We start from the raw sequence: 15929 nt of genomic DNA, 5'->3' as shown, positions 1-15929 counted from the left end.
CTGTCCCATTTAGGATTAGCAGCACAATCCAAGAGTCATATCTGACACTTCTAAAGCATCTCTCATCTAGAGAGTCTTCTGGTTTATGTTAGGCTATATTGAGAGCCCACTGAAGTAATGGAGAATATTTTCATGCCCTCAGCAGGCATTGTATCCATTCCATTGGCCCAGCCATCTTTGGATATCAAAATGAATAAATCAAGTTGGGCCAGTGATTAACCCAGTTTAGAGGCCTTGTGCTCATTTCAGCATAGCAATGTTCTCATTGCCAGGAGACATAAGGTCTTGGCTTCATCCTACACAGCAAAGCAAGCTGTGCAATGGAATTGCTTGGTGTTCATCACAGCCTGTAGACAGGTCTCAACCCCTTTCAGGTGCCCAGGGATTGCTGTGCCACCTTCTTCAAGCCGTGTCCATCAGAAACAACCAAGCTTTTTCTATACCTTACTAGAATGATGTCACCCATATCTTGAGTTGCCTCTGCAGTTCAAAATGCCATGGATTCATGTGGATATGCAGCCTTTAGATAATGGATGTTGCTTTCTGAAAAGCATATGATGATCTTGATAACATGACATTAGAGTGATAACATGACATTAGAGATCCATACACTAACCCCATGTCAGTATCAGCCTCCCTAAACTAAAGAAGAAAATCTTTAGTGCCTCACTTTGCAAGGTACTTGCTGTTTATAAATTGCCAGGCTGTGTTATGTACCCCTTCAAAACTGTTATCATCCTGCATTTAAACATACACTTTAAGATTTAGGGGTCCTGATAATTCTAATTACATCATTAACTTGCCCTGTTGTCATTTTGGATAAAATACAACTGGATTTCTGGCTCACTTCTCAAATCAATGAAAACTATCTGTGGAATGTTCCAGCTTCAGTAACTGCAGAAACACACAGCTGAGACCATTAGGTAGAGTGTTGAATGACAAGCCGACCTAATTTGTCCAAGGAATGAAGTTTTATCTAAGGCAAAGGAAGATAAATCCATAAACTGAAGGCACGGCTATTGTAACGCAGCGTGTTGGAAGCATCTTATCGTTTTCAGCTGTAACAAAGTGCAGACGAACTGGCACAGCCTCTTGTTCTTCCAGGGAAAACGATTAGGAGCTTTCCAGTGAAGCAAAGTGTGAGTTTGTCCCGGGCATCAGGGGAGCCAGTCCCCAGAGTTTGCTGTTCTGGGTGCAGGGGAAGGGTCAGTCACGCTCCCAGGAGTGTTTGTTCCAGTGACATTGCTGGCAGTCCTGACGCTGGCCCCGTGTTTGGTGACACGTGTGATCAGTGCTGCCTGTGCCCCGATAGTGAGCAGAGCCTGTCTCCCACCTTTTCCTCTCTGGGCTGTAGCACAGGGTGCTGCTGCAGAGGTATTGCTTTCCCATAGTTCAGAACAGCTCCTGGTCTGCTCTGGTGGGATCATACTTTCTTTCTGCTTACACCTGAGTTACAGCTTCGTGTCTTGGTATACTTGTGACCATTTGGAAGTGAAAAAACAGAAGTGCAGCCAAAATTTTCAGAGTCTAATTTTCATATTATGTCAGAACAAGATTCCAGATTGGAGCAATATTATATTTTGGCTTGTGTGTTTCAGAAAATTGGTTACAGATCCAGACTGAGAGTTAAGTCTACTTGTTGATGTCAGTGCTGGGGAAAACACTGTAATGATTATTTTTTTATTAATAATCTGGAACATGCCCAGATAATTTTCATGCCACAGGTTTTGAAAATAGGTTCTTGCTTGAAAATTTGCATTACATGTTTGCATTTGGAGTTGTCTTACCTTGGAAGTTTTTTCCTTCCTCTTTCCAGTTTCCATGAAAAAAAATGATGGGAGAGGAGAGAGAGTCAGAGAGAAATTGGAACAAGACATTTAAAGATTTTTCTTTCAGATTGCTGCATTATTAGAAAAGGAACACATTCACATACAGAAAAGGGCTGATTTACATTAAAAACATTTAAGGATTTTTGACTACCTATATTTATTAGTACAGGAATAAACTATAAATAAGCATGAAAGAGTGACTGGTAAAACCATTTGGATTCAGGGTAGTATGCTGCTTTCTATGCAACGCTGTATGTTTGCTGTAAAGCATTTGCTTTCCCTTCTTTTTAAAGACCTAGTTTATAAAGTGTTTCTTGGAAAGACTTGTTCAAGAGAAAAGACTTCTTAGTTTTTTAACAGTATCTTGTGCGTTGAATGTGCAAAATTCTTTTTCTTTCTTTTTGTCCTATATAAAAGGTGAAGTTGCTCCTCATTATGACAGAGAGGGGAAAAATGCAGGACAAGGGGGGCACTTTGGTTGCTCTGGCTTACTTGGCAGGATTAGCAGTAGAGTTATTGGAAAGTCTGTGTTCTTGGGTGCTCCTTGACACAACATTTCTTGGCCTGGCACAATTACTGTGTGTTACTGAGTAGGGAATGCTGTAGTTCAGGGATCTCCAGTGTAAACTGGTTGTGCTTTCTTGTGTTGACTTCAGACCTGGATCTTCTCTCTTCTGGGAGGGCTTATTCCTGATAAAACCAAAGTGAAGGTTTATAAAGTTCCAACAGCTGAGATGTAAAGAATTGGTTTCAAGGACAACTTAATTTGTTTTTACTTCATTTACTTAATCTGCATTATTCCTTATTTTTCACCTTACTGGTCCTTGTTCCATTTCTAAATGCATTCTTGGAGCTGTTCTCCATCTTCATTCCAATACTACACCTCTCAAAGAGCCCTACCTTAAAAGAAAAAAAAAAGAGTTCAAAAGTCATCATCCAATTTGTTCCAGATGCCAGAATAACTAGAAAGCTTAGGCTAGTTGAACTGGGAGTAGCCTGGAATTTCTCTAGGACCAAACAGGAGGGCAGGGCCATCTGTGCACCACACTGCCTGTGGTGTCAGCTCCTGAGTTCTCATGTCCAGACCAGCTGCTGTTGTGTTACTAACTGAATTTTTGCTCCTTGCTAAGTTACGTGATATTTTGCAAATCATGTATTTTGCATCAGACTTGCTTTGGGTTAAATTAATACTGCAAACCTCACATGCCATATTCAGGCTCTTCCTAGAATCTTACAAAACAGGGATGGGAAGAAACTCATTGAAGAACCCTGAACAATATATATTCAAGACAACCAAACCTGAGTTTGTACCCACTACTCACCAGCTGTTCTCCCACTGTGTAACAGAAGACAAAATGAAAAATACCTTTGGAAAAAGAATTGCAATTCTTTAAAAAAACAGCCTCAAACCCAAACCTTCTGGCCCTGATTTTTTCACTTTATTGCCCTGCTTTGCCCTTTGATCAGTATCTTTACTTGGGTGTCATGGCAATATAATAGGTGATGGGTTTAGTGTCAGAATAGAAAAACAATATTCTTAGTCAAAGGAAACAAAGCATTTGGAAGGGAAATAGAAAAATTTGAACTTTTCCATATGTTTGCAAGCTCATGAAAGCTGGCCTCAGAAAAATCCCAACATTGAAGGGGTTTTAAATGCATCAGGACTATCATGAGGTAGTTAAAATTTACCCTCCCCTCTGAAACCCAAACCTTTATTTGCATACGCTACAAGCTTGTCATCCTTACTCAATTAATGAACAGGTCCCTGTAATCTGGTCCTAAATATACACTGCATAGTTGGTGCAGCTTGCAGAAAGGAGGCCGAGATCATTGTTCTGGCTGTGTTTTGTTAAGACTTCTTTAATCAAAACATTCATTCAGATAGAGAGGCTGGCTGCATATTTTGGCATTGCGAGCAAGGGAGGCAGGGACAGGGTTGGGGTGGAGAGGGAGGCCTTGTAGGAGGGATTGGTGTTGCTTACTGCTTCTTTTTCTTTTTTTTTCCTAAGTGCTTGGAAAACAACTGTTTAACTGGTGTGGAAAAACAAATAGAAAACATACATGGAGGTCATGACTTCTCAGGAATTTGTTGAAAGTCTCTTTTAACAGGGATATAGAAGTATCACCCCCCAAGCTGTGAGTGAGATGCACAGCACATCCCTATGGCCTTTCTACTTTTTAATTTTTTTTTTAAACATGTTTTCCTTTGGCCCAAATGGACAGGGAAGGTCAAACTAGGCAGGACACGCAGCTGTTGTTTGGCAAGGTGCCACCTGGCAGTGGCAGGATGGGTTTGGTGCTCCCAGAGAGGGTCTCCATGCAGGTGCAGTGGGGGCTGAAGCTGTAGGTATATGAGTGTCCAAGGGCTGCAGCCCACCCTGCCTGCAGGCAAGTTTACACTCAGGCCAGCAATGACTCCTACAGTTTTTGTGTCACCTGCAGAGCTGGTTTGTAAAAGCATCAAGCACTACCCATAGGGACTTTACTGGCATTCAGCCTGCTTTCCCCCTCAACATCTTCTCATATTTGTATTTTTTACTCTATTTACAAATTTAGATGCGCCAGTGGCTCATAGATCTGAGCTAGCCAATTTGAAACTCAGTTGCAAAGACCTCTGTTTTCACACTCAGGTTGCCATACTGTGCTAAGGGGTAGCCCATTAGCTTCAAATACAAGGCCAGTTACGGAAAGCTCACTGGCATGAACTGTGATGTATCTGCGATGTGTATGGAGCCTGCGTAGGGATATAGGTGGGCAGGGATTAGTTCACAGCCAGAAATGGCTCCCCAGAGCTGGTCCCGAGAAATTTGCTTCCTCTTACTCTGTCTTTCCTTTGGCTCTTGGAGTTTCTTGCCTCACTTCCCAAGCAAAAAGTATTTTTGCCTTTTTTCCCCTCCAGCCTTGGGAAAAGAGTGATGGAACTGAGTTTACTCTGAAGATGAAAGACTCCTTTTACCATCCACTCCATATGTTACTTTAAGTTTTGGTGCCTAAAAGAAAGCAATAACAGGTTAATCACATGCTCAGACTGGATACTGCTCCTTCCTGGTTTCCCATTTCCATAACCAGCTGAAAGCTTATCTTCTTGGCAGCTGCCAACTTTGGGCTTTGAGCTAAATCAGTTAAACTGGACACCCCTCCTTGGCCATTGCTGGTCTCCATCACGAGGGAAACTCAAGAGTGCTGGAGAAAAACCAGTTGAGTTGGCAGCATTATTCATTTCTGTAGCAGCCTTGTGGAGATGCTTGCTCTCACAGCCCATTCACTTTGCACTATTTGAATCCTTCGTATCAGAGGCTGCAGTAAGTGGATATTGCTCTCCTGAATGCCAGAAGAGTCCATAAATCAGAGCAAAACAGGTGTCTTCCAAGTCCAGAGCAGTATATTTTGCAGCACTGCAGTAAAAACCACAATGCCTTGTCAAGGCTGGTTAACAGGAAGGTATCCTCCCTTCATAAAGGAATGATAACTCGAGCTCAGATGTCAGCCTCTGACCCAAGAAGGGCTGGTGTGAATTTAGGGCTGGAGGAGCCAGTAGGTTTTGGGATGCTGCTTTGGCTCCCTGGCAGCCTCCATAAGCTGCACTGTCAGCTCTTGAGATCCTTATCTTGCACCGTGCTGTCAGCTGGATAAAAGTTCCTGACCTGAATGATGCAGGGAAAATCCTTCAAAGCGCAATCCCTTACTTGTCTTCTGGCCTCTGCCCACGTAAAGCTCATAAACCAAAAGACTAATAAAGAGAACCCAGTCTTTATCGTGTTTAAAAAAAATTAATGTGGTTGTCATGATCTGGGAACAACTCCCTGCTTACAACTGGAGATAAGGATTACTAGTGTTGAGGCGGAGCTTTCCTGTCAGGGAAAGAGGAATGGGCTTTGTAATGAGGTGCTGGACTGGAACTCTGGAAGCTGATGGCCAACTCTCTGCCTTGTCATGGATGTCCCTTTTGACCCTGGATGTGCCTCCTCCTGCTTTCTCTATTAAGCCTGTGAATGCTCTGGGGGGGAAAGGAGAAATAAAGAAACAAGGCATTTTTATTATTAAGAGATTCTCCTGCAACTATTAGTGATGGTGCTGTACTTGCAGCATCTGGAGTTTGGATATTTCACAGGAGGTGAGGCTGGAAGACCTTGAGTCATCTGCTGATCGGGAGACTATGGGAGAGAGGAGTCTCAGAAGCCATTAGGGTTGACCAAGATATAGGAAGATAATAGCTGGAAAGGTTTCGGGATCACTGTATTTTCCATGGCAGGGGTTAACTTCCCATTTCACTGTCTGAGCTTCCTCTTCTCCATCTGCTGGCATAATTATGGTTGAAAAGCACCTTTGCCTGCACTCAGGCAAGGAAGGGCATCCAGCCCTCTATTCCAGTGTTGATAGTATTGGTTTTTCATTGACATAAACTTAAGTTTGAATGCACATTCCAGAAATACACTATCATCACTGGAACAGAACAAGGCTAAGAAAGCTTATCAGAGGATTGGGAAATGTAGTGTAGAGGAGGAACGATAACAATATTATCCCACATCTGATAGTGATTCAATACTGGACTAGGTCTAGAGCAGTTCCACTGTAGACTATAAATCCAAAGCAGGAAAAAAACGTTATTCAAAGTTGATGGTGCTTATATGTGTCCAAAAAAATTATTTGCAGATAGATATTCACAACTCTGGCATTGCGTCTCTGTCCAGAATATTTGTCCAAATATTAAAAAATAGTAAATAAGAAAATGTACTTAAATGTAGTCCCACGTCCATGAATTTTCAGCTGAACTTTGGCAGTAAGCCCTAAATGTGATAAAAGACTACACCAATATATTTTCCTTTTCTCTTCTTTTGGTTTTTTTCTTTCTCTCTGTCTCCACAGACAAAGCTGACAGCATAGCATAGATCTTGACTTATGGCTGATGCATTTTTCTAGCTAAAGTATGTTGTTAGCTCTTATGCTAATGATTGTAGCAGAATCCCAGGCTCTGTGGGAATTTATGGGAAGAGTGGTTACCAGTGAGCACCATCTTGGACTTTGGATCTTCCTTTGGGTCCTTCCACTGCTAGAGTCAGCCTGTGCCTAGTAAGTAACATCAAGGTAGAAAGTCTTGCTGTCCCCATTTTACAGATGGACTTTTGAGAGACAGGAGGAATAAAGCCAAATTCTTCAAGGATACTTAGTGGAGGTTAAGTGCCAAGTTTCCTTTGAAGGTTTAAACCCAAATGACATGCTTGTGATCATGCAAGAGATTTGTATCACCCATGGGAGCAGAACCATTTTTTCAGGGTAGTGTCATAACCACTCCACAATCCTTCCTCTTTCTTCTTCCTAAAGCTCCCACTGACTTCAAAGGTGAAGAATTATGACCCGCATCCCACAGCACTGTGAGCTCAGATGTGTGTGCAGGGCTCTACCCACACATATATTCCATCAGGGATATTGACTCAAAGTTATTCAGGCAGTGGGAAGGGGAACAATTTTCTGCAAGGCTGGGACTTCTTTTTTATTCTGAGATTACCTTTCTTTAACCTCAAAATTTTAACTAAGAAACGTGAGGTGCACCAAATGACTGAGTTTGGGGTCTACTGTACTGTTCACAGGACAGTTGTAACCCCCAAAAAATAGGAATGGAAAAAAAGGAGGATTGCTAACTTACTCACTTAACCAAAATATTACATATTTTGAACACCTCAATGAAATATATTATTGTATTTCCATGAGAAATATATACATACATGAGTTGGTTGGATTCTCAGAAAGCTTCATGGCTTGCAGAGACTGGACACAAAGAATCTATTTATCTCTTGCCATGTGTACACAGTACAAAGTGAGCACACCCCAGGTGATCTGTTTTTCTGCTGATCCAACTGTTGCTCTGCTAGATGAACAGCAAAATTAGAAGTTAGGGGCTTTGCCCAGTCACATCATCCACTGCAGTGTACATTTAAATACTGGTCGCAGTATTCAGCTATTATTAGGAAGTCACTCCCTCACCCAGTGGCACAGCAAATGTCTCATCCATTCCCTCTCATTTCAAAAACAGTTCAAATGTTAAAATTAATTTTCTCACTGAATATAAACAAAACAGAAGTGGAAGAGGGAAGGTGCATCCTTTTGGTGCATATTTAGCCCATCCTTTTAAAACAACAGATTTTTTTTTTCAGAAATAAACCACAAACAAAGAAACCACTTAAAATCTCTAGTTAATAGTTTCCTAATTGTGTGTGACTGTTTCTTAACTTTCTGATCCCTGTCTGGTGGTTAAGAATCCAAAGGGTTTCTTAAATCAACAGGAGCAGCTGCCTCATTGAAGCCGGGCATGGTGTATGTCACTGACTGTGGAAAGGAACTGTGATACAGGGAGAAGCAGAGGTGATTAATGGGACAAGTGTCATAGCTCAGAGTGTGGTTGCACTACTGTGTATGGGCATACTTACTGCAATCATTTGTCTTCTGCCCTCTGCCACATACACAGAGAATCATACATGCATATTTTATTTTTGCCAGGCATTAGAAATACAGGAATGTACAAGGTGCAGCAGGACCTGTAGCTCTCCAGGTGGTGCATAGAAACCTCAAAAAAAGTGTGGCATTCCATTTTTCTTGTTCCTTGGACTAGCACAAGAAACACTGATGAAACACAGCCCTTGGTGTTAAGTTTATCTCTCTGCCATTGGCAAACTCTTTCCCACAGAAGAGAAGGAAAGAAAGGGAGGGGAAAAAAGGGTCAGTAAATGGCTCTGTTTTGTGTATTGTATTTTAGGTTAGATAAAGGGGAGGAAAAAAATATAGTTTGAATGTGGGTGTAGGCTTGCAAGTGGTGGAGTTGCACAAGGGGATGAACGTTACTTCTTTTCTTGGCAAAAACTTTTGTCAAGATCTAAACTTCTGTTCTTGGGTTATCTAAGTCTTCAGCATCAGAGCTTTTCTCTGGTTGGAGGGGGATGCACAAGGATGCATGGTCTCCCAGCATTGCTGCTCCTGCTTTGAGTAGGAGTAGGTCGTCCTCACAGTACCTTGCTTTCCCCAAAGTATCTCAGGTGATTGAAGATCAGGTACCATCAGTTCCCAGCCTTCAATTCTCTTCAGCCAAAAGCAGGGTAGAAGAGACTTCTCTTATGTGGGTGTTGAGCTTTCAGATGCTTCCAAAAAATCTCACTTCCGTTGCAGTGTCTAAAGGCTTCCCTGACTCCTCCCAGAGCTACAGCAATCCCTTAATCACAGACCCTCAGTACAGAGGAGATGCAAGGGCTTAAGAGGGATCTTCTGATTTACAGCTTTGTGTTAAAAAGGTTATTTCAAGTGTAAAAGAGGTACTTATTGCTCAGACAATATAAATCTCTCCCTGCTTTTCACTAGAAATGGAAGCCACTACATCCTGTGCTTCTGTAGCCAGCAGCAATTTACTTCTTCGACACTGTCAGGCTACTTCTGCATCCCTTTGAGACAAACACATATTCTTGCCAGACAGGAAGGAAGCTTCCTTCCAGGAAGCTGCTGTCTCTGATAGGTCTGGTTTACTGGGACTTCATACTTGTTGAGTGCTGGGAAAGGGCTAAACTGAGAACAAGGTCCAAAGTAGCCTGTGCTTTGAGGAGTTCACATGATGCACTGGTGATGCCAAGTCTTGCTGGAAAGCCCAGAGGAAGGAATTGTTCGGGGTATTGCAGCTGAATCCTTCAGGAAGAACATGCTGTGAGGATCATGGTGATTTGGCAAAGCAGGTTGAGAACTCATTGGAAAAATCAAAGGTCCAGCTGGTCCGTGAGACCCAATAGGCTGAGGCAGGGTGAGGCAGGGTGTCTGTCAACAGCAGTGTTAGCTCCATCCACTTGGGATCCCCTGGCTCAGGTGATGTGGTCCCCACTCTGTCTCAACTGGCTACAGCCTTTTGTGGGAATGCAGAGTGAGGTGCAGGCTCGTCCTACATAATACATAGTGAGAAATCTCTGCTGCTTGGTGTCACACACAAATTAGGAGTGGTGAAAATGGGGCTGCAATGAAAAAGCTTTAAGGAGAGTTACTGGGAAGATGGAAATCAGTTCTTTACGTAAGCCTTGCTGAAAACTTTTGGAGAGGCATTATGAGTGAAAGGGGTGAAAAAAGACAAAATTATTGTGATAAAATCATGTTGCCAAGTGGGAAGGTAGGAAGTGATCTGCAAAACATAGACTGAAGGTAAGTTTTAGAAAATTAGTATAGTAATTTGGTATAGTAGAAAACCAGAGGAAGAATTAACCCAAGTACAGAGTCACTCCATCGAGTATTTCAGCACAGCGAGTGAGGGATGTTCCCCTCATGGGCTGTGCATGCAATGTCATTACCACCAACTCAGATTAACACTGGAAATCCTGGCAGCTTTACATGTACCTGGGGACTCCCAAATCTGAATCTGTGTTTTGCAGCTTAAGCTGCTTTCCAGTGGTGAGGCACGGAAAACCCTCAGAATGTGCCTGAGTCCTGTTAGCAGTCATCAAACACTGCCCACTTACAGCACTTCTCACTGCAGGGCACGTGGGCCCCCAAAGTCTCATGGTAGACCTTGGACCTTCACTGTGTCAAAATAAGTTGTTATCCTAATAATCAGAGACTTTTGGCTTGTCTGTCCATTACAGCTTGGATCTTGGCTCATTCCTGGGTCTGCCTCTGGTCCTTGGGCTTCCAGCCTTCTAAGAACATCTCTTCTCACAAAAGCAGGGACTGAAGGAGCAGTTCTTGTAAAAATCTCTTCCTCAGAAATATCAGGAACATTCCAGGGATTCACGTACAATGCATTGTCTCCTCTGGTAAGGTCTAAAAGCAGCTGAAGCTGCAAGAAGGATGAGGGAGTTTACCCTGTGTACCCTTCCTGTGTCTGGGTTGCTGTCCTTTCCTGTTTTTAAAACTATTTGGTTATTAAAAAGGCACTTATACAAGCCAGATCTTACAGTCTTTACTCAAGTTCATGATGACCTTGGCTGAGAATAGATCATAGGATTTTGGTATTAAATAGCCAATGAACTGTTTTGAACAAGTTGAGAATAAAGGTCCTGGTAACTCACCCAGATGTAACACCTAAAACTACATTTTGCTGAAGGAACAGAATAAAATCAAAATGAATGAAAGGTTTATTTAGTAAAACACTAGTTTCACTTTGGAGACAAAAATTTTGTATATTCATTCTTTCTTTCTTTCCCCCCTTCCTTAGAGTTCATAACAGCCTCCTAAGATCTCATCTTCTAGTGTGGGATTTTTATTATAATGCTGCTCAGGTGGCTTATATAAGGCTGGATTGAACCATACAGTGTTTGGGGATTCCTTAACCAGTGCCACCTGAGCTATAGCTTCTCTCTCCATTTCAGGTCCCTAACTTCATCAACACAACGCTCCCACCCCACGAGCAGGTGACGGCCCAGGAGATAGACAGCTACTTCAGACAGGAGCTCATCTACAAGAGGAATGAGAGGATGGGGAAAAGAGTGATGTCACTTTTAAGAGAGAACAGAGACAAGAGTTTCTTCTTTGCCTTCGGAGCAGGTATGGCATGAATTTTTCTGTTTTACTCAGTTATTATGATTGTGAATGAAATGTTCAGACTTTGTCTCTAGGCTTGCAGGAAGGTTTCTTAGGAGGCTTTCCTTTAAAGCAGAAAGATTTTCTTTTTGTCTAGACATGCTTCTAAAATATAGTGAGTTGCTGTAGGAGGTGGGTCTGGGTGCAGCCAGCCTGCAGACAGGCTGCACTCTTTTGTTTTCCATCCGACTGTAGAACCATGAAGCTGTGAGTGCTTTTCACACTACTGTGTTTGTTCCCTTTCCAGACTGACTTGTGGGCTGCTTGGGTTGTGTTCACACGATGGCTTGTGGCCACCGGTGTAGCAGATAGTCAAAGTTTGCATTTGCAAGCACACGTGCTAGTGGCTTTGACTGGCAGAATACAAACCCTTTGGTGGCACAGGCACATGTGTAGCACAGAGTGCTGGCCCAGGGTTTCAGACCTCTTCAGATTGCTGTAGTTAAGACTTTCTTGATGGGTAACTTAACTGCTTTGATGGTGTTTCTGCACAGACTGGCCGTTTTTGGGCTTTGCACAAGTGTATGGGCTATGTGTGTGGCTAAATACCAGCATTTTAAACCATTAAGCAAAAATCCTATGTGTCCCTCTGTCTGTTTAAATGCTCTCCCTGAAGTCTGCAGAACAAAGACATCTGCAGTACTTCTGTGAGTCTGTGACAGTACTTGCTACTGTCCTTTCTCTCTCCTTTTTTTAATTTCTTTTCCCGTTTCCAATGGAATTCACGTTTCTGTGTGATATGAATATAAATAATAACCATTCAGGCCCCAGCTCAGCTGAATCCTGAGCACCAATTTAAGTGTCTTTGAGCTCCCTCAACTTTAAGGCAGCCTGAGATTGCCTTGCTGAGGACCAATCTGCTCCTCTTGCTCCCTGTCCTTGGCAATTTCTCATTTTTGACAGAACTTTTCTTCTCATCCCATGGCTCTCGCTATGAACTTTGGCAACAGCTCACCTTGCGCTACTCACTTCAGTGGGAATTTTGATTAAAGACTGTGGGTTTTAGTGGAGACACATGCATTTCGATGTATTTATTTTTCAAGTGTATCCGGACTGAATTTTCCCAAGCTTATTTAATCTCAAGCTGCCTGATATTTCTGGCCAAGGAGTTTTGCTTAACTGTTTTTACAGTAGGAAAGTATATCATGATGGTTACATAATTGGACAAGTATTCATAAAAGCCAGCTTGTCTAACCCAACAAGTGAGGTTTATCTGAGATTATCAAACATGATGGCCTTGATGTAGTCTCAGGTTTTGGAAATCCCTTAACCAGTACAGCTTAGAGGATAAACTGGGCATCCCTGCCCGCTTGCCCTGTTCCATACACTTTTTCAGGGCATCAGCTACAGACCATGACTTGAGACAGGATCTCAGACTAGGTGGGTCATGGATCCAGTCCACTGCAGGTATTTGTTTGTCCTGGTAACAGAGGTGAAATTAAGCAAATGGGTACTAATTACATGCTGCGTTCTATAGAAAGGCAGATTTAATTTCTGGGAGGTTTGAGCTGTCATTCCCTGTCCCCATCAGAGAGCAGCTACCTGAAGCTGCCAGGCAGTATCTCTTGGGAAAGCTGGCTCATGGACAGCTAGTCTCATTTTGTCTTTTACACTCATTTTTGGATATGCTGAAAACTGCTTTTGTTGCTGGGTTGTTTTGTTTTCCCAGCACTGACTGTAGGAAAACAGAACAGACACATGCAGCCGAATTTATTGAGAACTGGGACGTGGGAGACACTGAGGAAAGCTTTTTGTTTTGGGTTCTTTGTTCCAGCATCCCTTTGGCCTTTCTCACCAAAGCAGGCCATCCCTGCAGGCCATCTCTACCCTAAGTACAATTCCTTTTTTCTTCTTTTGAGTGTTTTTTGTTTTGTGCAGTAAGTACTGAGAAATAATTTCTCAATGCCAAAACTATTATGTGACCAAAGTGCAAGCAAGTTCATTTTCTCTTATGATTCAAATGCAGGTTTTCTCCTGAAGGATTATTTGGGGTTTTTGTTTCCTTTCTTTTCCCCCATGCACTGAGTTGTGAGAGTGGTGTTTATTGATACAAATTGTATTTTTCATTCTTATATTTACTTCTTGAATTTAATGGGTTTCTTTGGTATGTGCTTGGGTTGTGAATTCAAGTAGTTTTCTAAAACTGTGAACATTTGGTTTTGCCTTTTATAAAAGTGAAGGGTGTTTTTGATGGAGAAACCTTGGCTTTCACATATTTCCATGAATTCTGAAGTACAAATTTTTAGGAATGCGCGTTTGGTTAGAACAGGAATGATAGAGTCTGCTGGAGCTCATTTGCTCCCAGAACAGTGCAAAAACTATTTCACTTCATCTAAGATTCTCCATTTTTAAGACTAACATGATGAAGAGGAAATAATTTGATAAAAATACTCTGGATAATTTACTCCAAATTATTCTAAGCATGATCTCTGCATCAGTCCCTTTATTTTGAGAATATTGGAACTAATGGATGAATAGTAATTAATTATATATGCATATTGTGAATTGTTTTCCAAATGTCATAATCTCCATCATAGTTCCTGGGAAGGGAGGAACAGGATAAAAATGCTACCAAATAAAATTAGGAAAATTAATATTTTTCTAAATCAGAAAATAAGCCTGTTATGAGAAAAGCATCTTGGAAAAACTTCACCAAATGCAGTTTTATGGACCTGGGCTGTTGTGGGAGTCCCAAATATTGTGGGAGGGAGTCCCAAGTGCTGTGTGAGGATTCATGTGTACTTGGTTGGGCATCCTGTGCCTCACAGGTATAGCTGGAGCCAAGGGGCTTGGAGACAGGAAAAACAGCCCTCCTGAGGCAGAGCCCTGCCTGGTGGCCTCCCAGCAGGGAGCTGTACCTTATGGATACTGCCCTGGTGAAGGTTTGCCTGGCTTTTGCACAGCTGTGTGTGGCAGTAGAGGCTTTGTTGCTCCCTTGGGGCACTGTCCTCTGCTTGATTTAAGATCCCAGTGCCATAGTTGGGTAGTTCTGTCTAATAGTGGATTAGTATAATGAGCTTGACTAAGTCAGAGGGCACCACACAGGTGTCTGCAAATTACAGGCACGTTTGGCTCATTGTGTCCTGCTCCATGACTAAGGAACCAAAACCCCCAAAGAAACCAAATGACTGGCTTCAGCCGAAAAGCAAGATGATGATTTCCTGGCAACCTTGTGGTGCAGGAGCCCAGTGCTACTGAGCTGGATGATACAGGTGTCTGTCAGCAAAAAGTGTGTGATCAGTGTTGCAGAAATCTTGCAGAAATTCCTTCTGGGCTGAAACACAATAGAGTGTAAAGCCCTGTACCTATAACAAGCAATGCACTTCACCATCAGAAAAAAACATAGCTCGTCCAGTGTAAACTGAATTCCCAGCTGGCTGGATGAAAATGTGTGGTTGGAGGGGAGTGCAGGTGGAGTGAGATGTGACAACCCCTCTCATCAGATCTAAATAACCTTCATGTAGGGACAGAGGCTACACCCTGGTCCCAGCAGATCTAGCAGGTGAGGTCACCCCTGGAAACAACGTCTCTGCTTTCATATGGAAGAAAGCATTGAACTGATTGGAATATAGCAGGCAATTAATTTAGTTGCCTGTGTAACTCTGCATGTTTATGGGATGGTTATTAACTATTTTATACATAGTATTTCTATGTTTTTTATCGTGCCTTGCTTTTAAAAGAAGGCTGATCAAAATCAGCTGAGTTTTTCGGTCGAAAATTCGGCATTTAGGGAAAACAGAATGTTTTCTGTTTGCTTCTGAAAGCAAGTCCACTTCATGCAGATGTTAATCAAAATCCCAGGTGTCTGGGTGTCATTGTTCTCCTGTAAACTGGGATTCCCAGTTAAAGTTGTGCTACATGCCATTTAGAGCTGAGCTGCCAAGACCTTGTGGTGCATCACAGGAGAGGTGGTTCAGAGACTGGTCTACAACAGCACAAGGCTGTGAAACCCTGAACAGACAAGTCCTGGGGATGAAGGAGTGGGAAGGGGACAGCCCCTTGAATATCCAAGCAAGCTGATATAAAACAGTTTTTTATAAAGTGAAGCAAAGCTTTTTTGTATGCTGTTGAAAGATGGTGGGTTTTGTTCCAGTCAGAAGCCTTAAAGCAAACAAAAAAATTACTCAATTCTAAATGGAGCTTTTCAGTTTTCTGTCATTCTTAAAAATAAAAAGTAGACTTTTCAATGGATTTCCCCCTTTCCCCTTTTGCATGGAATTACTCACCATTTAAATGTGTTGGAGTAATTCAGACTTCTAATTTATTCCTTTATAAAACACACAGGAGTGAAAATAGTCATTTATTCTTTCTACATTCATTTCTTTCTCCTCTCCAAGAAAAATACAAGTTTTGGGTAAAGGGGGACCCATCTCTGTACCCAGTTCTGTAGACTTCATTCTTCTCCTGCCAAGGTTTACCATATTCAGAGTTAATGTGAAAATCTCACCATACCTGTATTCACAGTAACTAGACTCTAGTAATGAAACAGCAGTTATTGTTTCTGCAGTTAAATGATATTCTTCAGTTAATGGGCATCCCTTTGAATGACTAAATGTAGCT

The 15929-nt window shown here is 42.1% G+C and overlaps 1 protein-coding gene across 1 annotated transcript in view; it reads left to right on the top strand.

The window, feature by feature from the left end:
• The window catches only part of TRABD2B (TraB domain containing 2B), a 280531-nt gene that overhangs the window by 155213 nt on the left and 109389 nt on the right, over positions 1 to 15929 (top strand). The window contains exon 4 of the mRNA XM_071565549.1: positions 11159 to 11333. Within this exon, the coding sequence (XP_071421650.1) occupies positions 11159 to 11333 (175 nt within the window). The remainder of the gene's footprint in view (positions 1 to 11158; positions 11334 to 15929) is intronic.

Source organism: Pithys albifrons, chromosome 10 (genome assembly GCF_047495875.1).
Source record: "Pithys albifrons albifrons isolate INPA30051 chromosome 10, PitAlb_v1, whole genome shotgun sequence".
In the NCBI taxonomy this organism is placed as follows: domain Eukaryota; kingdom Metazoa; phylum Chordata; class Aves; order Passeriformes; family Thamnophilidae; genus Pithys; species Pithys albifrons.
The sequence above is the reverse complement of the archived record's forward strand: the minus strand, read 5'-3'. Positions and strand labels throughout refer to the sequence as shown.